The sequence below is a fragment of the Gopherus flavomarginatus genome, chromosome 3 (assembly GCF_025201925.1).
Source record: "Gopherus flavomarginatus isolate rGopFla2 chromosome 3, rGopFla2.mat.asm, whole genome shotgun sequence".
In the NCBI taxonomy this organism is placed as follows: Eukaryota; Metazoa; Chordata; order Testudines; family Testudinidae; genus Gopherus; species Gopherus flavomarginatus.
Window position 1 is genome coordinate 288110041 of NC_066619.1, and position 24849 is coordinate 288134889.

General features: G+C 46.8%; 1 protein-coding gene across 2 annotated transcripts in view; it reads left to right on the plus strand.

The window, feature by feature from the left end:
* Positions 1-24849, plus strand: part of LOC127047633 (dedicator of cytokinesis protein 2-like) — a 408420-nt gene that overhangs the window by 51614 nt on the left and 331957 nt on the right. For both annotated transcript variants that reach the window (XM_050946070.1, XM_050946071.1), the window contains exons 11-16: positions 1659-1734; positions 8793-8872; positions 10482-10607; positions 17911-18035; positions 21062-21160; positions 22146-22218. In XM_050946070.1, coding sequence (XP_050802027.1) covers positions 1659-1734; positions 8793-8872; positions 10482-10607; positions 17911-18035; positions 21062-21160; positions 22146-22218 — 579 coding nt within the window. The remainder of the gene's footprint in view (positions 1-1658; positions 1735-8792; positions 8873-10481; positions 10608-17910; positions 18036-21061; positions 21161-22145; positions 22219-24849) is intronic.

Here is a 24849-nt window from a genome sequence, read left to right on the forward strand (position 1 = left end):
CCCAAAGATGAGGGACATGGGGGCAAGCAGCAAGTGGGACACCAGCCTGCAGAGGGTGCTCTGGAGATGCTAATTCCTGAGATGAGTGGGAGGTGCTGCAGGGGTGAGTCCTGCATCACTACAAATTGATTAAAATCGTCCAGCCTGTGTTATGAAGGAGGTTAGTTTGGATGATCAAATGGTCCTGTCTGGCCTTAAAATCTATGATTAATAGGAAAACTGAGAGAAATCAGATGCAGAAAAGCTTCCATTATCCTTTAGGGGCCAGTGCAATCTATTGGTTGTTTTCTAATTCATGAGCCAGTCCTAGTTCTAAATGTTCCCATCATTGGAGATCCCTGACCTCTCCCTGAGACACAAATCTAAGTGAGGAGCTATCTCCCTGCCAGGAGACGCTTCCTGGGATTCAGCCAAAATTTCCCCTGTTCATTTCTTCCTATTCCTCCTCCTACTACCTCCTCCCTGCACTTCTCAGCCTGACATCACCGTCATCTGAGAATGTAGTGGGTTTTTCTGCAGGTTCTTTTATGTGGTTATTGTGTTCCTCTCACCTATTGGCAATGACAGTAGCTCTAAACACAGATCAAAGGTGCTCAGTAATGTCTGGCTGTCTCTGGTTGCTCTTTTCTCATGAAAGCTCATAGAATCATATACCTTAAGGTCAGAAGGGACCATTACAATCATCTAGTCTGACGTCCTGAACAATGCAGGCCACAGAATCTCACCTACCACTCCTGTATCAAACCTGTGTCTGAGCCACTGAAGTTCTCAAATCATAGGTTAAAGACTTCAAGGTACAGAGAATCTTCCAGCAAATGACCCGTGCCCTACACTGCAGAGGAAGGCAAAAAAAAACCCTAGGGCTTTTGCCAATCTGCCCTGGAGGAAAATTCCTTCCTGATCCAAAATATGGCAATCAGCTAAACCCTGAGCATGTGGGCAAGACTAATCAGCCAGCACCCAGGAAAGAATTCTCTGTAATAACTCAGATCCCACCCCCATCTAACATCCCATCACAAGCCATTAGGCATATTTACTGCTAGTAGTCAAAGACAAATTAATTGCCAAAATTAGGCTTTCCTATCCCCTCCATAAACTTATCAAGCTTAGTCTTGAAGCCAGCTATGTCTTTTGCCCCCATTACTCCCCTTGGAAGCCTGTTCCAAAACTTCACTCCTCTGATGGTTAGAAACTTTTGTCTAATTTCAAGTCTAAACTTCCTGATGGCCAGGTCATCCAGATCTTCCTGTCTGATATCCCATTCCTTCTCTGTATTGGCAATACCTCCCAGCTTTGTGTCATCCGCAGATTTGATTAGCACATTCCCACTTTTTGTGCCAAGATCAGTAATAAAAAGATTAAATAAGACTGGTCCCAAAACCGATCCCTGAGGAACTCCACTAGTAACCTCCCTCCAGCCTGACAGTTCACCTTTCAGTATGACCCGTTGTGGTTTCCCGTTTAACCAGTTCCTTATCCATCTCTCATATTGATCCCCATCTTTTCCAATGTAGCTAATAATTCCCCATGTGGAATCGTATCAAATGCCTTACTCAGGAGGAACTGGCAAGGGAGGGTGGTCATTGTGCCTTCTGGGTTGGTTCAGGGTTGTCCAAAGGATCTTATGATCATAGGCTTCTGTCCCTTGTCTCTTACAGTGATGGACATTACAGATATCATCAAGGGAAAATGTGAGAGTGATGAGGACAAGCAGTACTTCATTCCTGTGCACCTGTGAGTAAAGCAGGCACTTATGAGCAGAGAGTAAGGGGGGCTGCAAGGATTGGGGATGAAGGCTGGAGTTAAGACAACTGGGACTTTCTATTCACTAGACAAGAGTTCAGCTGCAAAAAGGGGAACATTTCTGAGTCAACTGACAGTCTCCCTCTCTTGGGTGAGTAGAAGGGTGGGAAGGAAATACTACCCATGGCCAGGAGTGGCTGAGCATAAGAACAAGGGTATACTAAATTAGCTTAAAAGGTGACAAATTCAAAACTGATCAAAGGAAATATCTATCTATCTTTTTGACTTCAGGATAATTAGATTGTGGAACTTATTGCCACAAATGTCACTGTGGCCAAGAATTTAGCAAGATTCAAACAGGAATTGGACATTTATATGGGTAACAAGAATATCCAGAGTTAATACACAAATTTTGTAAGACATATTAAACCTCGTGCTTCAGGGTTTGAACAAATCTCTAACAAAAAGGGTTAGGAGGAGATGTAATGTTGAAGGCATATTATTGCACATCTATTTATTAATTCTTTTGAAACTGCTGGTGCTGGCAGCTGACAGAGATGGGGCTAGATGGATCACGGGCCTGATCCAATCGAGCTATTCCTGTGTTGTTTTTCAAGTGCTTGTGCACATATATTTTTCCATCCTATGCCTGTGCACACCCAGTGCACTCAAGACAGAGATACTTCATGAACAGCATTGTCTGGGGATTCTGGGAACTGTCTGTGCCTTGTGTGCACTCATCCCTCCAGCCTAGGCCATAAAGAGCAGGGCTGCCTGACCCCCTCTGTTTCTTTTCAATGCCTGTGTAACATAGGCATGCCCAGAAGGCATATTACACCTGCATCTGACCAGCTTCTCAATACTTCACCAAAGGAGGGGTTTTGTGTGGTCTTGTCAAAGCTAAGAGCTAGCTGATCATCATGGTGATTGTCAGTTGTTTGTACAGGAAATGTTTTAAGAGAGATGTGAGATGTAAAATGTAGAACATCATCATGTTCCAAAACTGTTGGCAATAAGATGGGATGGGTCTCAGAGCTAACTCAAGAAAGAGTGAGAACAATCGCCGTCTTTCAACTCAGCCCTGTGTTTACAGTCTGGACCAGATGCAGGTCTGAGCACTTACAAAGACAAAAGAACCCCATGAAAAACTCTGAATAGAGGACCCTCAGGGCTGAGCTCAAGTTAACGTAACACCCTGAGTATGAAGAGACAAATAGTTTGGGACTGTATAGAATAAGAAAGGGTACAAGGTGTTATCTATGATTCTACCAGAAGATGATTTCTTTTTGTCTTCTGACTCTGGGAGCAGCAGTGAGAGCTCTCTGGTGCCATGTTCAGAGTAGTCACCTTCTATAACTCTGGGCATGACTTCAGAATGGAATTGTACCATTCTAGACAGAGATCCCTTTCTAGGTATATTAATTCTCGGGGGCCCCCTTGTTGGCCTCTGTACTGTATGGGCACCTTGGGATATTGCCTACTACACCAGAACTGCCTCAGTACACAGTTGAGGCCTCAGTCTCCTCAACCCCAATTGACTTAAGAAGTTCCCTCCACCAACCTCCCAACTCTCCCAGCTGCCTGTTTCTGAAGTGCAGGCAGAAGATGAGCTTAAGGCTGATCAACACTGGATCCCAGCTCCCATTTCATCCTCATCCCCTGATGAGGCAGTTGCTCCTGACCCTAGACCACCTATACCAGAGGACTATAAAGCATTCCAGGAGCTAATGAGAACAATAGCCACAACATTGGAGCTGCTGTTAGAGGTTGTTCAGGAGAACCTGTAAGGATTTGTGGGACTTGAACCTGGATCTGTGGTTTGGCGGTGCTTCCATGCTGCCATGGCAGAGTCACTGTGGGAAGTGCTGCCTGCAGTAGAGTTGACCAACAAGCCCTTCCCATGACCGCTGTTTGGTCCAGACCTACTATGGGACAGAGTAGGCCTATTACTCAGTGAGGAGGGAAAGACACTGCAGAGGATGTGAGGGAGATTCCCACACTTGAGTTGTTCTTTTTAGGTGACAAATCTGAGGAACTGTCCCAGACTGAGCTATCAGTAGAAGAGGATTTTGAACAAATTGATCAATTAAACAGTAATAAATCACCAGAACTAGATGGTATTCACCCAAGCGTTTGGAAGGAACTCAAGGTGAAATTACCACTGACTATGACTGTAACCTATCATTTAAATCAGCTTCTGTGCCAGATGACTGGAGGATCATTAATGTGACACAATTTTTTAAAAAAGGCTCCGGAGGTGTATTTGGCAATTAAAAGGCTGGTAAGCCTGACTTTAGTACCAAGCAAAGTGGTTGAAACTATAGTAAAGAACAGAATTGTCAGACACATAGATGAACACAATTTGTTGGCGAAGAGTCAACATGTCTTTTGTAAAGGGAAATCATGCCAAACCAGTCTACTAGAATTCTTTATGGGGTCAAACATGCGGACAAGGGTGATCCAATGGATATAGTGTACTTGGACTTTCAGAAAGCCTTTGACAAGGTCCCTTACCAAAGGCTCTTAAGCAAAGTAAGCTGTCATGTGATAAGAGGGAGCATCTTCTTATGGATCAGTAACTGGTTAAAAGAGAGGAAACAAAGGGTAGGAATAAATGGTTGCTCTCAGAATGGAGAGGATAAATAGTGGTGTCCCCTAGGGGTCTGTCCTGGGACTAATCAACATATTTATAAATGATCTGGAAAAAGGGGGAAACAGTGAAGTGGCAAAATTTGTTGACTATACTAAATTGCTCAAGATAGTTAAGTCCAAAGCAAACTGAAGAGTTACAGAGGGATCTCACTAAACTGGGTGATGGGGCAACTAAATGGCAGATGAAATTCAGAGTTGGTAAATGCAAAGTAATGCACATTGGAAAACACAATCCCAACTATACATAGAAAATGATGGGGTCTAAATTAGCTGTTACCACTCAAGAAAGAGATCTTGGAGTCATTGTGGGTAGTTCTCTGAAAACATCCACTCAATGTGCAGCAGCAGTAAAAAAAGCAAACAATGTTAGGAACCATAAGGAAGGGATAGATGAGACAGTAAATATCACAATGCCACTATATAAATCCATGATAACCCACACTTTGAATACTGGGTGAATTTCTGGTCACCCCATCTGAAAAAAGATGTATTGGAATTGGAAAAAATTACAGAGAAGGGCAACAAAAATACTTACGGAAGCTGTTCCATAGCCTTATGAGGAGAGATTAGATCCCCCTGTCGGGAGGCAATCTAGCTGTGGAACTTCTGCATTCAAAACAGCATCACTCTTGAAACCTCACATTTAGCAGGGGTGCAGAATGTTCTCGCAGATTCTCAGCAGATAGTTGTGAATTGTAACCAAGTCGTCCCTAAAAAATGAGATAGTGAGGTCAGTTCAGTCTTCTAGAGATGGGAATTTCCTAACATGGACTCACCAGAGACAGTAGGAAATACAGCCTCTCTGTTCAGCCAGAGTCCAGGCTCTGTGACACATACAATTCAGCTGCCTGAGGAATCGAAGCTTCTGTATGCTTACCTTGAATCCCGCTGATTTCTGTAGTAATCAGGAAGCCAAAACAAGAACAAGCCAGGATGATTCTTAAAGCCCCGGCATGGCCAAGGCAGTACTGGTATTTGGACTTGCAGACCCTGATGATACAATCTCCATTCACATTACCAGTTCTCCAGGACATAATTTTGCACTCCAATCCAGACAGTCTCTGCCTGATGCTCAGTGGTTGACCGTTACAGAGATAATCTGTTAACAGGCAGTTCAGCAGGTACAGATTAGTAGTAGAAAGCATTCCACCTGTCTAAGTGGAAGAGGTTCTCCATCTGGATATGCTGGCACAAGTTGTCTCCCTCCATTATGTAAATGCAGGACCTATTGGAACATCTGCTAGAACTCAGGCCTGTCAACGAGCCCAATAAAGAGCCACCTGGCAGCCATATTGGCTTTTCACCCGTCTATTGAGGATTGCTCTATTTTCTACCACCCTGTGGTCAAGAGATTCTTGACTTAATCAGGGTCTACTCATTGGTTAAAGCCCCTTTTTCCCGTTGGGACCTTAAAATAGTCTTCTCATTGCTCATGGGACCACATTTTGAGCCTCTAGCCTCCTGTTTCTTGTTTCATTTGTTTCCAAGCTGCATTCTTGGTGATGATGCATAGATTCCAAGGCTAGAAGGGACCATTGTGATCAACTAGTCTGACCTCCTGTATAACATAGGCCATAGAATTTCCCCCAAAGAGTTCCTAGAACATATCTTTTAGAAAAATATCTAATTTGATTTTAAAATTGTCAATGAGGGAGAAGCCACCACTACCCTGGGTAAATTGTGCCGATGGTTAATTACGCTCACTGTCAAAAAAATATGCCTTATTTCCAGTCTGAATTTGTCTATCTTCAATTTCCAGGCATTGGATTATGTTAGACTTTCCTCTGCTAGATTGAAGAGCCCATTATTAAATATTGTTTGCCAATGTAGATACTTATAGTCTGTAATCAAGTCACCCATTAACTTTCCCTTTAAGTGAAATAGATTGAGGTCTTTGAGTCTGTCACTACAAGGCATGTTTTCTAATCTGTCATTCATTCTTTTGGCTCTTCTCTGACCCCTCTCTAATTTATCAACATTCTTCTTGAAGTGTGGACACCAGAACTGGACAAAGTATTGCAGCAGCAGCCGCCCAGTGCCAAATATAGTGGTAAAATAACTTCTCTACTCCTACTCGAGGTTCCTCTGTTCATGCATCCCAGGATCACATTAGCTCTTTTGGACACAGTATCATGTTGGGAACTGATGCTTACCTTATTATCCACCATGACCCCCCAAATCTTTCAGAGTCACTGCTTCCCAGGGTAGAGTAAATAAGGCCAAATTTTTTTGTTTCTAGATGTATACCTTCCCATCTAGCCATATTAAAATTCATATTTGTTTGCACTCAGTTTACCAAGCAATCCAGATTGCTCTGAATCAGTGACCTGTCCTCTTCATTATTTACCACTCCCCTATCTTCTGTGTCATCTGCAAACTTTATCAGTGATGGTTTTATGTTTTCTTCCAGGTCATTGATAACAATATTAAATAGTGTAAGCCCAAGAACCAATCCCCGGGGGACCCTACTAGAAACACACCCGCTTGATGACAATTCTCCTTTACAATTACAATTTGAGACCTATCAGTTAGCCAGTTTTTAATCCATTTAATGTGTGCCATATTAATTTTATCAGTTTTTAATCAAAATGTCATGTGGTGCCAAGTCAAATACCTTACAGAAGTCTATGTATATTACGTCAACATTACGTTTATAAACCAAACTTACAATGTCATCAAAAGATGATATCAAGTTAGTATGACAGGATCTATTTTCCATAAACCCATGTTGATTGGCATTAATTACATTATTCTCTTTTAATTCTTTATTGAGTCCCATATCAGCCAATCAATTATCTCGCTTCGGATCAATGTCTGACTGGTGGGCCTATAATTACCCAGGAATTCCATTTACCCTTTTAAAATATTGGCATAACATTAGCTTTCTTCCAGTCTTCTGGAACTTCCCCAGTGTTCCAAAACTTATTGAAAATGAACATTAACGGTCCAGTGAACTCCTCGGCAGCTCTTTTAAGGCTCTTGGGTGTAACTTATCTGGATCTGTGGATTTAAAAATGTCTAACTTTAATAGCTGCTGTTTAACATCCTCCCAAGATACAGAGTGTTTCATATGATATTACATCATTGATAACATTTGCTATGAGAGTTAGAGAGCTGAAGGCTCTTTTAATGGGTCCCCCGTATACAGTTTTCTATAAGGACAAAGTTTCCTTGCAACTGTGTCCAAAATCTTTGTACATAATGGTATCAGAATTACACCAAACAATCTTCTTTCCCAAGTCACACATCCATAAGGATGATGGGAGGCTTCATACTTCGGATGTCTGCAGGGCCCTATCATTTTACATTGACAGGACTAAACTTTTTAGATCCTCTCCCACATGGTGAGAAGATGAAGAGGCGAGCAGATACTGCCCAGAGGATATCTAACTGGATTTCTTTATGCATACAGATTTGTTACAGCTTTGCAAAGGTCACTCCAGAAAGAGGTACTGCTTATTTTACATGAGCTCAAGCCACCTCAGTGACCTTCCTCAGTAATATCCCTATTATGGCCATTTGCAGAATGGCCATAATGTGGTCCTCCGGTCACAGGATCACACAGCACCATGCAATTCTGTAAGCATCCAGAGCAGATACCGACGTTGGAAAGTCTGTTCTTCAATCCATGTTTAAGTGACTTCCAAGTTTCCATTACCATTGGACTACTGCTTGGGAACCACCTCAAGTAAAATACAGATATGCACAAGCACTCGAAGAAGAAACAGTTACTTACTTGCACAGTAACTTGTTCTTTGAGATGTGTTGTACACATATGTGTCATGATCCACGCTTCATCCCCACTACTTAGAGTCTAATGCAGTGGTTCTCAAATGTTTGTACTGGTGATCCCTTTCACATAGCAATCCTCTCTGCATGCGACCCCTCTCCCCCTTATAAATTAAAAACACTTAAAAAAATATATTTAACACCATTATAAATGCTGGAGCCAAAGCGGGATTTGAGGTGAAGGCTGACAGCTTGCGGCCCCCCCCATGTAATAACTTTGTGAGTCTCTGAGGGGTCCTGACCCCCAGTTTGAGATCTCTGGTCTAATGTCAGCTGGATTCTGGTATGAAGGAACTTGAGAGGGGGCCAGGGCGACTCTGCTCTTCATGCCCACTGTTGGAGGCATGAGAACATGCTGTGTGCGTATGCCATCAGAATGGGTGCTGATCAGATATCTCTGGCTCAAGTGCACTGGGTGCACACACCGCTACAGTGGAAGCTAAATGTGCATAATATATCTCACAGAATCACACTCACTGTACGAGTAAATATAGTAACCATTTCTGCACTCACATGCTCCTGTTCCCAGATCCTTTTCTGCAGACAGTCTCCCTCCCTAGCTTGATAGAGCTGAGCCCCTCCCCCCATGTGCTTTTGTTGTGTTTCAGGGTAGCTGCTGAGAATGACTTCCTTCACAGCATGATAAAGAAAGCAGTGGAAGGGAAAGAAATCAACCACAAAGGACAAGGTAAGGGCCTTACACCGCCTCCTCCCACAGCTGGGTGGCCTATCTTAGGGTTTTATCCTGCTGCCCATCCCCACGCTATCTGAACACTTTCCACTTAAATCAGTTGCGACAGTGAAGTGCCTAGTGCAATGAACAGAGTCTCTGGCACTTTTCCTTTTACAGAGTTAACCTTTTTTTAAAGAGGCCTTCGAGAAAGCTGTTCAGTGGTGTAAGAATAGTGCAAGACTGCTCATGAGCCCACGAGGTTATGGGGGCTTAACCAGATATAGTAATGCTCTGGCATTTCATCTGGCGCATAGGGTTGCAATGCCACTCACTCAAATTTGATCCTACTACCGCTCCATCAGACAGAAGTGCAGCTGGGCCAAATGACAGAGGGGTGGTTGGACTAAATTTGAGTGAATGTTCTTGCATCTTGGTGCACGAGGTCATAGCACCACTCAGGTTTGCCTCAACCACACCTTCATCATGACGGAGGAGAGGCTGGGCCAAACCTGAGTGGAGCTGAGACTCCATGTGCCTGGTTGCTATGCCACTCGTCATTCAAATTCAGCCTGTGTTGTGTGAGTGCAGTGCAGGTGATGTAAGCAAGGGGAGTCATTGAGCAGCTTGGACTGGGAGGAGATATCCTAGCCCAGGATGGGAGTGGGGCACCAGGGACAGGGTGGGGGAGGAGAGGGGCCATCAAGAAGTTCATGGAGGCAATGGGTAAAGGATTGGAGGTGGGGTAAGTGGGGTAGGTTGGGGGCTCTGATGTGGGTAAGCAAAATTGTAGATTTTGCAATTGGGGAGAGGAGCCCTACCTTATTCCTGCATCAGGGCCCTCTGGGGCTTTGTTACACCACTGAAGCCTGTCTACTGTACATGACTTTCAGAATTAATACACAAAGGCTTTGCAACATTTCCTAAATGGTCAGACTAGTGATGCATCTGATCTCCCCTGGAAGATTGTTCCATAGCTGGATCCCTGTGGTAGAAAATGCTTTGTCCCAGTTCTCACATACTTTGTCCTGGCTTTGTGATCTGCATTGTCTCACTGGGAGGGACTTGAGCACAGACTTGATGTGCTCACAACAGACTGAGCCGTGGAGAAGGTGGATAGCTATATTCTGCGCAAGATAGAACCTGTGTGTCATTGTCACATTCAGCTTCAGATTACAGTAAACCAGCCTGGCGGTGACAAATGCATGCATACAGTAAACCAGCCTGGCAGTGACTGTTGCAAAGTCCATGTCTGGGAGGAAGGGATGAAGTTTCCTAATGAGCTGGAGGGAAATTGGAAATTGGAAATTTGGAAATTGATGCTACCTGCTCATCCAAGTTTAGTGAAGAGCCAAACAGGACCTCGAAACTTCACATCACTATGATACGTGGGAGCTACACACCTTTGATGGAGACAACATCTCTGAGGCCTGGCTCCTGGAAATGTTTAACATCGTGGAAGCCACTTTCAACATGAGGCCCTGAACAGCATGTCCTAGGACTGTAAAATGGACCCATCTGTGCAGATGTCTACGTTGGGGTGTGGGCTGAGCATCTGGTTGAGCTACTCACTGGACTCTATTTGGGCAAAGTAAATTCCAATCCCTTTTCTCTCATTCCTTTCCAGGGTTCTGGGTGTCTCTGAAAATGCTGTGGGGAGACCTGAGTCAGGTGCGGAAAGATCATCCTCATTTGGTGGACCGCAGCACAGTTGTGGTCCGCAAGTTAGGCTTCCCAGAGATTATCATGCCAGGTGAGTGAAGAAGGCACCTCAGGCTAAGGTTAGCAAGTTTATCCTGATCCATCCTTACCTACTGTCTTCTAAAGTGCTTGTGGCATCGGTCATGAATCCATGCCCCAGCTTTTAAGCAGTCTCTCGGAGGAACCCTTTTTGTGCACCAGCCATGGGCGCTGACTCCATGGGTGCTCTGGGGCTGGAGCACCCATGGGGAAAAATTGGTGGGTGCTCTGCACCCACCAACGGCACCCTGCCCCACTGCCCAGCTTGCCTCTGCCTCCACCTCTTTTCCTGAGCGTGCTGCATGCCCACTTTTCCCCCTAGCTCCCAGTGCTTGCGCTGCAAAACAGCTGTTTTGCGTGGCTGGAGGAGGGGAACGCGGCGCACTCGGGGAAGACACGGGGCTGGGGATTTGGGGAACTGGTCCAATAGGGGCAGGGAGGGGGCAGAGTTGGGGAGGGGACTTTGGGGAAGGGGTTGGAATGGGGGTGGGGCAGGGGCAGGGGCAGGGAAAGGGTGGAGTCGCAGCAGGGCTGGGGACGGAGGGGTGTGAGCTCCCACTGATGCTGGGGAAAGTTGGCGCCTATGGTGCTAGCTGCTCAAGGGGACCCACAGAGCCTCACCCTCTCCAAGACCAAGCCTCTGACTTCCAGCACTCCTGCTTCACACTGTGAGCACTGCTCAGCAAGTCCAACTGAGATAGACTCCTGGCCACTCTTCAGAGACGCATGCAGTAGTTTCCCCAGGAATTGAAATTAGGGGGGGTGTTCAAATTTACAAGGGGGGTGTCAGGGCCAATGAGATATATAAAAGAGATATGAATAAAGTAAATGATTTGTTAGGATAATGCAAATTTAACATAAGGATAATGCAAGTTACACATAACAGGTCTAGATTTCTAAAAAATGTATAATTTTTTTTAAATGTATTTAATTTAAATTGACTTTTGAAAAGTAAGCCATCATGGGATAAGAGGGAAGTCCTCTCATGGATCAGTAACTGGTTAAAGTATGGGAAACAAAGGGTAGGAATAAATTATCAGTTTTCAGAATGGAGAGAGATAAATAGTGGTATCCCTGAGGGGTTGATACTGAGACCATTACTGTTCAACATATTCATAAATGATCTGGAAAAATGGGTAAACAGTGAGGTGACAACATTTTCAGATGATACAAAACTATTCAAGATAGTTAAGTCCCAGGCAGACTGTGAAGAGTTACAAAGGGATCTCTCAAAACTGGGAGACTGGGCAACAAAATGGCAGAGGAAATTCAGTGTTGATAAATGCAAAGTAATGCACATTGTTTTCCAATCTCAACTATACATACAAAATGAAGGAGTCTGAATTAGCTGTTACCACTCAAGAAAGAGATCTTGGGAGTCATTGTGGATAGTTGTCTGAAAACATCCACTTAATGTGCAGCGGCAGCCAAAAAAGCAAACAGAATGTTGAGAATCATTAAGAAAGGGATAGATAATAAGACAGAAAGTATCATAGTGCCTCTATATAAACCCATGGTACGAATACACCTTGAATACTGTGCAGATCTCGTCACGCCATCCCAAAAGAGAGATATTGGAAATGGAAAAGGTACAGAGATGGGCAACTGAAGTGATTAGGGGTATGAAACAGGAGGAGAAATTAAAATGACTGGGAATTTTAATCTTTAGAAAAGAGATGACTAAGGGGGGATATGATAGAGGTCAATCAGCACAGGCTAAGTACAGTTTTACTGACCTTTACTCATACAATAAGAACAACATTTCATTTCCCACCCAACACCCCCTGCATTCAAGTGATTTGTAACCCAACCCCAGCCAAAATCTATCACTTGGGCAACACAGCTCTGTTTGCTGGATACCTAGGTAGATTAGGTGTGAATGTAAATACAATCTGGTCCTGAAGCCTTTCCCCCCAGCCTCCAGCTCATCACTAGCTGTCAAGGAGAGCTCATTTAGACTTTGCTTACAAATCATCATTTGAAATTATTACGTTGGCCAACATCACTGAAATGAATGCACTGACATTGTCATAAAAACCAGCTGTATAAGGAAGCTAGTCTATGTTCAGACTTTTGAAATCTATTATACTTTTTCAGATCTATGTATTTTATCATACACTGTATATGCTTTTAAAGTGTGTATTAATGTTTCAATTTCAATTCAAATTTCCAAACAGTCACTAAATTGGCATGTTTCAGAGTAGCAGCGGTGTTAGTCTGTATCCGCAGAAAGAACAGGCGTACTTGTGGCACCTTAGAGACTGACACATTTATTTGAGCATAAGCTTTCATGAGCTATAGCCCACTTCATTGGATGCATAGAATGGAACATATAGTGAGGAGATATATATATACATACAGAGAACATGAAAAGGTGGGAGTTGCCCAACCAACTCTAAGAGGCTAATTAATTAAGATGAGCTATTCTCAGCAGAAGAAAAAATACTTTTGTAGTGATCATCAAGATGACCCATTTAAGACAGTTTGATAAGAAGGTGTGAGGATACTTAACGTGGGGAAATAGATTCAATGTGTGTAATGGCTCAGCCATTCCCAGTCTCTATTTAAGCCTAAATCGATTGTATCTGGTTTGCATATTAATTCAAGTTCAGCTGTTTCTCGTTGGAGTTTGTTTTTGAAGCTTTTCTGTTGCAAAACTGCCACCTTTAAATCTGTTACTGAATGGCCAGAGAGGTTGAAGTGTTCTCCTACTGGTGTTTGAATGTTATAATTCTCAATGTCTGATTTGCGTCCCATTTATTCTTTTGCATAGAGACTGTCTGGTTTGGCCAATGTACTTGGCAGAGGAGCATTGCTGGCACATGATGGCATATATCACATTGGTAGATGTGCAGGTGAACGAGCCCCTGATGGTGTGGCTGATGTGATTAGGTCCTATGATCGTGTCATTTGAATAGATATGTGGACAGAGTTGGCATCGGGCTTTGTTGCAAGGATAGGTTCCTGGGTTAGTGTTTTTGTTCTGTGGTGTGTGGTTGCTGGTGAGTATTTGCTTCAGGTTGGGGGGGCCGTCTGTAAACGAGGACAGGTCTGTCTCCCAAGATCTGGGAGAGTGAGGGATCATCTTTCAGGATAGGTTGTAGATCTCTGATGATGCACTGGAGAAGTTTTAGTTGGGGGCTAGTGGCATTCTGTTATTTTCTGTGTTGGGCCTGTCTTGTAGTAGGTGACTTCTGGGTACTCTTCTGGCTCTGTCAATCTGTTTTTTCACTTCAGCAGGTGGGCATTGTAGTTTTAAGAATGCTTGATAGAGATCTTGTAGGTGTTTGTCTCTGTCTGAGGGATTGGAGCAAATGCAGTTGTAGCTTAGAGCTTGGCTGAAGACAGTGGATCATGTGGTGTGTCCTGGATGGAAGCTGGAGGCATGTAGGTAAGTACAGTGATCAGTAGGTTTCTGGTATCGGGTGGTGTTTATGTGACCATCACTTATCAGCACAGTAGTGTCAAGGAAATGGATCGCTTGTGTGGATTGGTCTAGGCTGAGGTTGATGGTGGGAAGGAAATTGTTGAAATCATGGTGGAATTCCTCAAGGGCTTCTTTTCCATGGGTCCAGTTGAAGATGTCATCAGTGCAGAGTAGGGGCATTAGGGGACGAGAGCTAAGGAAGCGTTGTTCTAAGTCAGCCATAAAAATGTTGGCATATTGTGGGGCCATGCGGGTACCCATAGCAGTGCTGCTGACCTGAAGGTATATATTGTCCCCAAATGTGAAATAGTTGCGGGTGAGGACAAAGTCGCAAAGTTCAGCCACTAGGTTTGGCATGTAACTAGTTCACAAAACTGAGGAGGGGTGTTGGGGAAATTAGAGGGGCAGGGAAATCACTGGATGCATGCACCCCAGCAAGTATTTGCAGGGGCACCCAAACAGCATTTTCAAAACAGAGTAGGATTTATTAGTCAAGTGGTCACAGGCCTTAGGTTAGCACAGAGTCATAAAGGTTAAAGCATCATCCAGTCTGGTCAAGCCACAATTCACCAACCAAGCTGTAGGGAACTCCATATTCAGACTCTGTCTCTCTGATCTCCTTAGTGGGTCCTAGTAGAGAGCAGCAAGCTTTTTCCAGAGCCCACACTTTATTCCCTGCTGATCACCTCTCAGTCCTTAGTTCTCCAGGCAGGACCATGCTGAGTTCACAACCCCTGCTGAGAGGCGGGAAAAAGCTCCTTTCTTTGGGTTGTTGATTGCTAGGTGTCAATGTTCTGGCCATTGGGGTTTTCCATTGTCTTCTCACATTTTCCATTGGTTTGGTTTGGCCTAGGCCAGTCCTTTTTTAATGACCCATTCAACTAGGTGATACACACACCTATGTCTCTTAGTTTGCCCTGAGAGCAAGCTTAATCTCTCCCCCTCCCCGCTTCCCCAGGTAACAATGCAAAGCATAGGGGAAACTGAGGCACATATGGGCATAATACAAATATTACAAAAAATTCCCACTTCATCATCACAACATCCTCCTGGATTTTCTTCCCCAGAGCAAGGGCTTTTGCCTATCATCTGCATGGGGGAGCAGGATCAGTATCCTGACTCTTTGTACATCTAGTGCACCTGTGTTACAGATCTGATCAGGCTAGGGCCGGCACCAGACGAGAAAGAACGTGCCTGGGGCGGCACATTGTAAGGGGCAGCATTCTGGCCAATCTTGGGGCAGCACATTCCAGCCGCCTTGCCGTGGTTCTTTTGCTTTTGGCAGCCCAATCTGCAGCTCTGGAGCCCCAGGGCACCGACCCCGGCTTGGGGGCAGGAACTAGCAATCTCTGCGGCTCCGTGCTGCCGGGCTCTCCAAGATGTACCACTCCCCACCGCCTGCACCGGCCTCCACCTCCCATGCCACTCTGAGCCCGGCCAAGCTGCCTTTAAAGGAACGGCTGAGCCAGCACCTCCTGCAGCCCCTGGGGACTCCGCCTGCCCGGCCGGGAGAAACACTCCAAGGCCAGAGGGGGGAGCCCCTCTTGCCCAGCTGCGAGTGGGCTACAGCGCCGCCTTTCACCCCTCTGCGAGTTGCCTTGACCGCCCTCCACTCACTCCTTGTGGCTGCCCCTCTTTTTTTTTTTTTCCCTTCTGCAGTCTGGCAGGCAGTAGGAGGTTTGGGGTTTTTTTTTTGCTTGGGGCGGCAAAAAAGCTAGAGCTGGCCCTGGGTCAGGCTTTCTCTGCTGGCCACCCACCATATTCTTGTGAGAGGAATCCCAGCTCATGGATCCTCAAGTGTTTTAAGCTTCCAGAGTGAGACAGAGCCCAGGCACTGTGCCAGTCTTGGGGGTTCCTAGGCAAACTCTGGGAGTGCAAACCCTCTGTCTAGCACTCCCTCAAATGCTCTGACCACATGGTCCAGCTGCCTAGCCCTCTGAAACCAGTGATTCCTGCTGCCCTGTAGCTTAAACGCATCCTCTCTCAGAATCCCACCAATGACGTGAGCCTTCTGGGTTACAGTTTAATTCTTTCAGGGCCATGTGGTGAGCGTAGCTTATAACACCTACAGACAGACTTCACACAGGTTCTAAGTCGCTCGTGGCCTTTATGTAATCACACGAAAAATACACAGGTCTGTACAAAAATAATAAACCCTACATGCATCCCCCACCTTAGAGCATTCTTTGGGCTGGGGACCAAAATCCTTCTGCTCCAGTGCATGGCTTGTCCTAAAAAAGAGTCATCTTCTCTAGATCATTGTTCCTCTTTTTACCTTGGCTAGTCCATGGCCTGTCTTCCTTCTGCCCAAGGCTGGTGCAAGAATGTTTCACGCCCTAGGCAAATCTTCCACCTTGCGCCCTCCCCTGTCCCCGAGCCCCCGCCCTGAGGCGCCCCCCCTTCACGGCAGCTACCCCCCTCCGCCCTGAGGTAACCCCTCCATGGCATCTCACCCTGCTCCGCCTCCTCCCTGAGCACGCCATCGCTGCTTCACTTCTCCCGCCTCCCAGGCTTGTGGCGCCAATCAGCTTAGGTGCCACAAGCCTAGGAGGCGGGAGAAGTGAAGCAGCCACGGCGTGCTCAGGGAGGAGGTGGGGCAGGGGTGAGCTGGGGCGGGGAGTTCCCCTGCGTGCCGCCCCCGCCCCCCCCCTTCCTTACTGCAGCCGGCCCCCCTGCACTCCCATGCCCCAGCTCTCTCCGCCTAAATGCCAGTGGCGACCAGGGCAGCCAAAGATCTGACCACCACGGCCGCTGCTGAAGAAAATGCCACCCCCCAAATCCTAGCACCCTAGGTGACCGCCTTGGTCGCCTAAATGGTTGCACCAGCTCTGCTTCTGCCCAAACTTCCTGTGCTTTTCTCTCTAAGTTCCTGTTTATACGCCTCCCCACCCAACACCTAATGGTCTTTGTTCTGCCTTTTAGTAAATGTTCACCCTCTACTTCCCCCCTCCCTTCAGAGAGGTAGGTAAAACTGGTTTCCCCCAAGATGTAGTTATTTTTTAGCATAACAGTTGTGTGGTTGTACAGACAGATCCCCCAAATCATTGCAATCTGTCACTGCAGTGTCTGGGTGCTATTGGGGATAGAGTGTGTGTGTGTGTTTGAGAGAGAGAGAGAGAGAATAAATGGGGGATGCCTTATTCCCCTTTCTACTCAGATGGAAGCTGGGCTTCTCCAAAGCAACCCAACACCTGCTAGACTGAACAGGCAACTGAAGTGGGATCTGCCAAATGGAAGAGAAGCCAGACCAGACCAGCTCAGTTACTGCACTGGAACCAGAATTACTCTTCATGGGCCTGCTGCTTCTAGCCCTTTAAAATGTGAAAGGCCTTTGTCTTGGATACCCCAGAAGCACTGGGTATCTGGCACCTCAGCTGCACAGTGAGAGATTATTCTGATTCCTGCAGTTGAAGAATGGCCAAGCAGGTGGAGAGGGAAAATCAGACTGCCTGCCCTTATAGAGAGACCCATACTAGGAATTTGAGTGGGGCTGGCTGGCCTGTCTGCCACCCACCCCTCCATTAAAAGACACTTCAGCCATTAGCCAAGTAAGGGGTAGGTGTAAGGGAGGAAATGAAGGGACCATATCAAAACACTAGTAAATGTGTAGTAGGGACCAGTTTTTGCTGGTCTCAGTGACTAGGAGTGGGCTGGGCTGGATGGGACTTATGGGGCTTCTTGGCTCTAAATTCCAGGAATCTATGAAAATGTAGGTGTATGTTGAAGAGGGGTGGAAGAGAAGAGGTTTTTTAATTTTAACCAAAGCATTGCCCCATCCCTGGCTAGTCCTGTGTGCTTTGGGGTGGGAGAGCATTGAGGGCTCCTGGGGCCCCTGGTAGCCGCTCAGGCCCGACCTCACTGCAACCTCGCTGTGTGTGGCTCTCTCCAGGGGACATCAGGAACGACATTTACCTCACATTGGTGCAGGGCGAGTTTGACAAGGGGAACAAGAAAACGCAGAAGAACGTGGAGGTGACAGTGTGTGTCTGTGATGAGACTGGAAACATGATGCAGGTGAGTGTGCCCCATGCTGGCCTGCTGGTTGTAGTGTAGTGGGAGCGTGTGGTGGTGGGTGCAGGGAAAGGGGAAATCCTGAACTTGTGGGATTAAGTCTGACTGTGCTAGTGCTACTTGACTCCTCACTCCTTTGGTGATCAAGTATCAGGGGGTATCCATGTTAGTCTGTATCCACAAAAACAACAGGGAGTCCAGTGGCACCTTAAAGATTTGGTGCCACTGGACTCCTTGTTCCTTTGGAGATGTCTCAGGAGGAGCCAGACATCCTTGGGTTAACTCCATGGACTTCAGAGGTGCTCTGTAGAACCAAGCCAATGGGAAAGTGCTGGATCTGGATCTGAACTGCACAGACCTGTCTGGAAGCAGCTTTGCAGTAGTGCTCAAAGGCAGTTACCACCTAGGAAGTCTTGGCCATCTCCTTCACTGCAGCTGGTTGGAGTGTTCTTGGCAGATCACTCCTTCTGAGGGCACTGAAGCTCTGGAAATGGACCTTCAAACCTGCCTCTAAACCTGAATCCTTCCTGCATTGTCAAACATTGCTTAGAACAGGAGTGGGCAACCTTTCAGCAGTGCTGTCCCGAGTCTTCATTTATTCACTCTAATTTAAGGTTTCGCATGCCAGTAAAAATGTTAACGTTGTTAGAAGGTCTCTTTCTATAAGTCTATAATATATAACTAAACTGTTGTTGTATGTAAAGTAAATAAGGCTTTTAAAATGTTTTAAGAAGCTTCATTTAAAATTAAATTAAAATGCAGAGCTCCCCGGACTGGTGGCCAGGACCCAGGCAGCGTGAGTGCCACTGAAAATCAGCTTGCGTGCCGCTTTCGGCACCTGTGCCATAGGTTGCTACCCCTGGCTTAGAACAAGAACCAGACTCTGCCATCACTGTCTATCTTGGGCTACTCTTTGCATAGTCCCGGTGTTGTGAAGTCCCATGCATTTTCCCTCTCTAAGTATTGTTTGACAGAGGGATTCTTTTGGTTGGTCCCCTTTATATGTTCCTTCAGCGGCCCAATGACATACCTTCCATGGCAGATGCTTTGGTGTCATTCTTAACACATCTCAGATATTTCCAGATTTGTTTCTGAATAACTTTGGCGATAAGGGGTTGCTGAACTTTCTGAAAAATCTCAGCATTTGTTTATAAATTCAGTCCATCTAATATCTAGTGTTTTCCTGAGGCATTTGCTTTTCGAGGCATTCAGACATCTGTCTATACCTTTAATGGATTTCCAGGTTTCACATCCATATGTTAAAGTGGAAATAATATTTGAGTTGAAGATTTGTAGTTTGGTCTTTATTGTAGGTTTTTGATGACTAAATCTTGTTTTAAGCTGGTGAATGCAGCTGCTGCCTTGCTAATTCACCTCTAAAACCAGAACCAAAAAGGCTATGAGAAGGGAAAGAGGAGAATCAGCTTCTTGTAGGGCTTGTCAGAACCATTCAAGGCCCTCCAGCCTCTCCTCAGATGTGCATGGCCCTATCCTCACAACTTGTGTGTTAGAGACTCCAAATGCCGGAGCAGAGGGAGAAGCTTTGGGTGCTACAGAAGTGAAACATGGCTTGGGAGCTGCAGGAAAGGTTTGTTAAGGAGAAGAACACAGGGAAGTACATGGGTAAGGGAAGGAGATTGTGCTCTTGCTTAGGCCAAGCCCTGGAGTTGCTCCTGATAGTACATTGACTCTTGCCCTTACTCATTCTCCATGTGTTTGCTTTTATTTCTAATTAAACTTTCAGCTGACACATTGGATGTAGGCTTGTTAAAAATCCAGAGATGCAATCTCTTCTCCCACCCCAGTCTCTCTCTCTCTCTCTCTCTGCGATAATGATTTCCCCATGTTGCAACAAGACTTGAGTCTTGAAAGCTCTCTGGAGAGTTGTGAACCCCTTGCTGCCTTCCTTGGAAGACTGAGCCAGCTCTGCAGTTAGAGAGGGCATTCCAGCCTAGCAGGGTAGCTTCGCTGCAGCCCCATTCACTCTCAGCTGTGGGGCTGTGTCATGGTGTGTATCACTTGCCGGTGGACTAGTGCCTCCTTGTCATTCTGGGGATTAGCTCAAGGCAGACTTCCCCATCCCTCCTTTCCTGCAGTCTGCCTGCAGCCTCTCACAAGTGTCAGGAACTGCAGCATCCTCTTTGGAGCTCGGCCTTCTGGCTGTGTCACTGTTCACGTTCCCCCTTCAAGGGAAGTTTAGCTCCTCAGTAGTCTAGCCATTTCCCCAGTGGTATCTGCAGTCAGTTGGCCCGCCCACTACTCCAGATCCCAGCCCAGGGACCCTCTGAACTGCAGTTACTTACTGCATTCCTTTGTTTCTACTATCACTGTATTTCCCTGGGCCACTTCCCCAGGGTCACAGCACTCTCCTCGGTCTGAGCAGATCTTCCCTCCTCAAGCTCCAGGGAGCCACTGACCCTTCTCTGCCCTGTGGTGCTTCTTATATGGGTCTGCTGGGTCCTGATTGGCTGCTCCTCACAGCCCCTCTCCTTTTGGCTGCTTTCTGCGCAGCCTCCGTAGGGTTCTGTTAACCCCTTGCATGTCAGTGTGGGATGGACGCCCCATCACAGGCTCTCACTGGGAGGTGCGGCTCAGGGACGGGCAATGGTAATTCAGTGCAGAGTGGCACAGCTATAATGGACTATGCATGCCAGGCTGACAGAACAGTGAGGGCAGTGGGGCTGCCTGTTTGTGCAGGATGGCACATCCAGTGGGTGGGAAGGAGACCATGCTGTGGGTGGGCAGTTGGAAGCCACCAGATGGGATGGTAAAGGCTAGAGTGGGCTGGCACAGTCATGGAGCTCAGCATGCTATATGACAGGTTGGTACAGACAGGGGAATGGGGTACTGTAGGCTGGGGCTGGTTAGCATATTGGTCAGCACACAGCATTTCTGTTCTTAATTGTTGATTTCCATGTCTGTGACAGAAATGCTGCAGCTCTGAATTGCTTGGATGCAGGACAACTATTTGCCTAGTAACCATAAAAGCTCAGCACTAACTGACTCTCCCCTGACTGTCCACTTCTCAGAATGTGATTTTCCCGGGTGCTGGTGACAAGCCTTCAAGTGAATATCGTTCTGTGGTCTATTACCAGCAGCGGCAACAGCGGTGGATGGAGACAATGAAGGTCTGTTTGAACTTCCCCATGCTTGGAGGTGGTTGGGGAGGGGATCAGCTGTGATTGGAATTTTGGACATGAAACCTGCAAACCGAGCTTACTGGGTCCCAGGTGTGAGGTCTGTTCTGATCAGACTCTGTCTCCTGACTCACACAGAGGCTAGGCAGAACTGTGAAGAACATCAGATGGTTAAGAATTAGTTCTCTTATTACTCTTGTGCAAGGAGAATGAACAGCCTGAGGGAGTCTCTTCTGCCCAGAGAAATCCCTTCCCAAAGAGCAAAGTTCATAGCCCTCCCATGCAAACAGAAGAGGGAAGAGGTCAGCTCTGAGACTGAATATTGCTTAATGACCCGCTGTATGGCGAACAGGGGTGACATACAGCTCAGTCCATAGAGGGAGCTGTGACACAAGAGCAAATCCACATGCGTAGAGACAAACATCCATTGTGTCCATGGTTACTGGGAGCTCCTTTCCTCAAGGCCCTGAGTCTTGAGAGCGAGGGGAGTAACAGAAGCTGCGTAGATCAGCTCTGCACTCCATAGGCAATCCCACAGCACTGACTGAACTCCCTAGGTCTTGCCCCAGCCTGCTGTCCTCAGTGAAACCTGGCTTGCATTCTCTAGGGATTCAGCCCCAGTCATGAATGGCATATGGCCACATATCGTTATAGGTGGATATGCACACAGGCATACAGATATACACAAAGATGCCAGGGTACCTCCCTATGCACATGTGTGCCTGCATAGACACATCCAAGTATGGACACAGGCACACATGTATGCACAGCCGCACATACTGATGGACGTGCACAGATAGACACAGTCACATGTTCAGATCTCTACACTTTACTAGTTAAAGACAGAATGGGGTTCTGGATTGAGCATCTTAATCTATGGTTGACCTTTGGCTGGCTCTATCAAAGCTTTGGTCCTCTGATGCTCCCATGACTGGGCCTATTCCCTCCTGTGTTAATGCTGGCTCTTCTCTCCTAGATTGCTGTTCCCATTGAAGATGTCCACAGGACCCATCTGAGATTCACCTTCAGGCACCGCTCTTCCAGTGACTGTAAGTTTTCCTTCTGCTTCTGATCTTGTTCTGTTTGTGGTCCAGGCATGGGCTAGAGCCTCTCCTCTAGAGTCAATCTGCAGGACTGAAAAAATCATGTGGTGGCACAGGGTGGGCTGTAGCATGTGGTTTTGGCTGGGACAGCTTTGCAAGGCTTCCCAGATACAGGGAGGAAGCACTGCAGTTTATGCAGCCCACAACTGCTGGTGTGCAGCCTGACCTGTCCCTCCTTCACAGTGATTCTTGTCTTCAGGGTTCTTCTTTGACTAGATGCAGCTACGTATTCCATGTAGGTGCGTGCACACAGTGCACTGGAGTTGGAGAATTTTGCCTAGCAGTACTCATGGGGCAGGGGCAGCATTCATGCCTTGTGGCTGTTGCTCCTCCCCGGCTATGTAAGGCAGCAGTGCTCTGACTCCCCTCCGTTCTGTCTCACGGCTCGTGGCTGGAGTCTGAGCCCTGTATGGTTTTCACCTCATAGTTCCTTCTCAGTTACTGAGTTTTCTCTGTATTTAGTTGTATAGCTAGTTAGTACCCATGTTAGTAAGTTAGTATAGTTAGTTGTCTTGGATAATGCCCTCACCAGGGTTCAAACACTATCCATTGTGTGTGTGGGAGGGGAGTGGTGATACCCATTAGTGATCCCCACACAAGGTGTTTGCTCTGTTTGGGTGAGGGTTTAGTTTGTAAATCGTTCTAAAAGGGCTCAGGTGGCTAGAGACCTTTCCCTGAAGCAGCACCTCCTTGAGCAGGCCGTGAGGACTGTTTCAGCACCGAGGCTTGAATTGGATCAGCAGTCACCCTCGGGCTCAGTGAGAGACGCCACTCCACATTCCAGAGCTAGTGTCTCTCCCAAGAGATGGGGGAGCCATTTGCTTTCTCAAGTGCACTGAAGAAAAGATCTCAAAAGACCAGTTGGTAACACTCTTGGTGTCTTCCTCTAAGAAGAGTATGGACTGGCCTCATGCTACTGCCAACATGTGGAATGGAGCAGGTCCTTCAAATCGCTGCCTGGTACTGCCTAGATATGTGCAGGCATCCATACTGTTGACTCTGGTTCCAGCCCTGGGATGTCTGAGTCTGGTACTGATGACAATGATGCCAGCACCGTTCTCTCCATGCCAGCGGCCTAGTGGGTGACAGCAGGTCTACTCTGTCTATTGTTCTGGACTTCTCAGCACAGACGTTGTCTTGGTGGAGGATCCCGTCTTTGATGCCGGCACCGTTGTGACGGAGCAGGGAGCGGAGTGGATTTGACCTGAAAATGTTGCGGGGGAGTTACATTGGGGATGAGAAGGAATCTACCTGAGCTGTAATCTGAGCCAGGAGGGGTGTGAGGAGAAATCACACCTTCTGCCTGGGAGACTGAACAAAGGAGAGGAGGAAGAGAGGGGAGGTCGGAGAAAGCGAAGAGAGGAGTTGTTTAGTTTGTTTGGGCTGGGTGGTGCAATACAGGGAACCCCAAGCTGGGGACTAAGCTCCCTGAACCCCCTGAAGGACTTGATTGAGGGGTCCTGGTTGTGCCTACAAGCTCTGCTGTAGACTGCATTCCTATTGTCCAATAAACCTGTTTTACTGGCTGGCTGAGAGTCACCGTGAATCCCAGGAAGAGGGGTGAAGGGCCCTGACTCTCCGACACTCCGTAACAACCGTCCACTGCATCAACACTGCTGCTGACCCCGGCACTGGATGCAACTGTGATGTATTTGGCTCTGGTTGTGCCAGTCGGTACCAGTACCTCTTTCCTGCTGGTAGCAAATGAGTTTGACAGGTTGCTTCTGCCATCAGGGCTAGTTCCACCACTGTCCCCAGAGACCTGGGGCTTCTCAGGATCCAGGTTAAGGTTCTCCTCCCACTCATCACCACCTGATATGTGTTGAAGACTATTCTTGGAGCAACTTTGTGATTGAGACTGGCAGTCAGGACTGGGGCCCCTCACCTGTGGCCTACTGGCCACCAATGCCCTACCTTATCTCCAGTGGCCTCACTGGAATCTATGGGATGCTCCTTGGCCTTGGAAGTCGCATTCCTCATCCTGTTCCGGAGCAAGATCACTGGGCACATCGGTGGCTGCAGTTGTTGATCCACTGCAAGCTGAGGCATCAGTTGGCTTCCCTTCTCGGGGCCTCCGAAATTGTTCCACCCAGGTCCAACAATTCAGGGGCAGGACCCATCCCTAGCGCAGCTGACTGCTTCATCATTATCCCCTGACAATTCAATGTTACCAGGCTCCTCTTCTACCTAGGCGCCTGAGGATTTCAAGGCCTACCAGGATCTTCTGCAGCCACCTTGGCAGAGTTCCTGAAGGAGAATACTCTCAAACTACTGAAAATTCTCCGGTTGTCTGCCCCAGGGAAGTTAGCCCTACCTATTAATGACGCATTCCTGGAGCCTGCAAAGGTTCTTTAGCTTTCTATGACTTCGGTGCCACCCATGACAAAATGTTGAGAGAAATGTAAATGTTTCATATCTGTGTAGCATTTTGAGGGCTTCTATTCCCTCCCTGACCCTAATTCCCTGGTTGTGAATGCAGTGAATGATAGGGCCTGGCAGGGCAGGTATAAATCTTTGCCCAAAGACAAGGAGTCCAAGAGGATAGATTTAATAGGTAGGAAAATCTATACCTCCTCT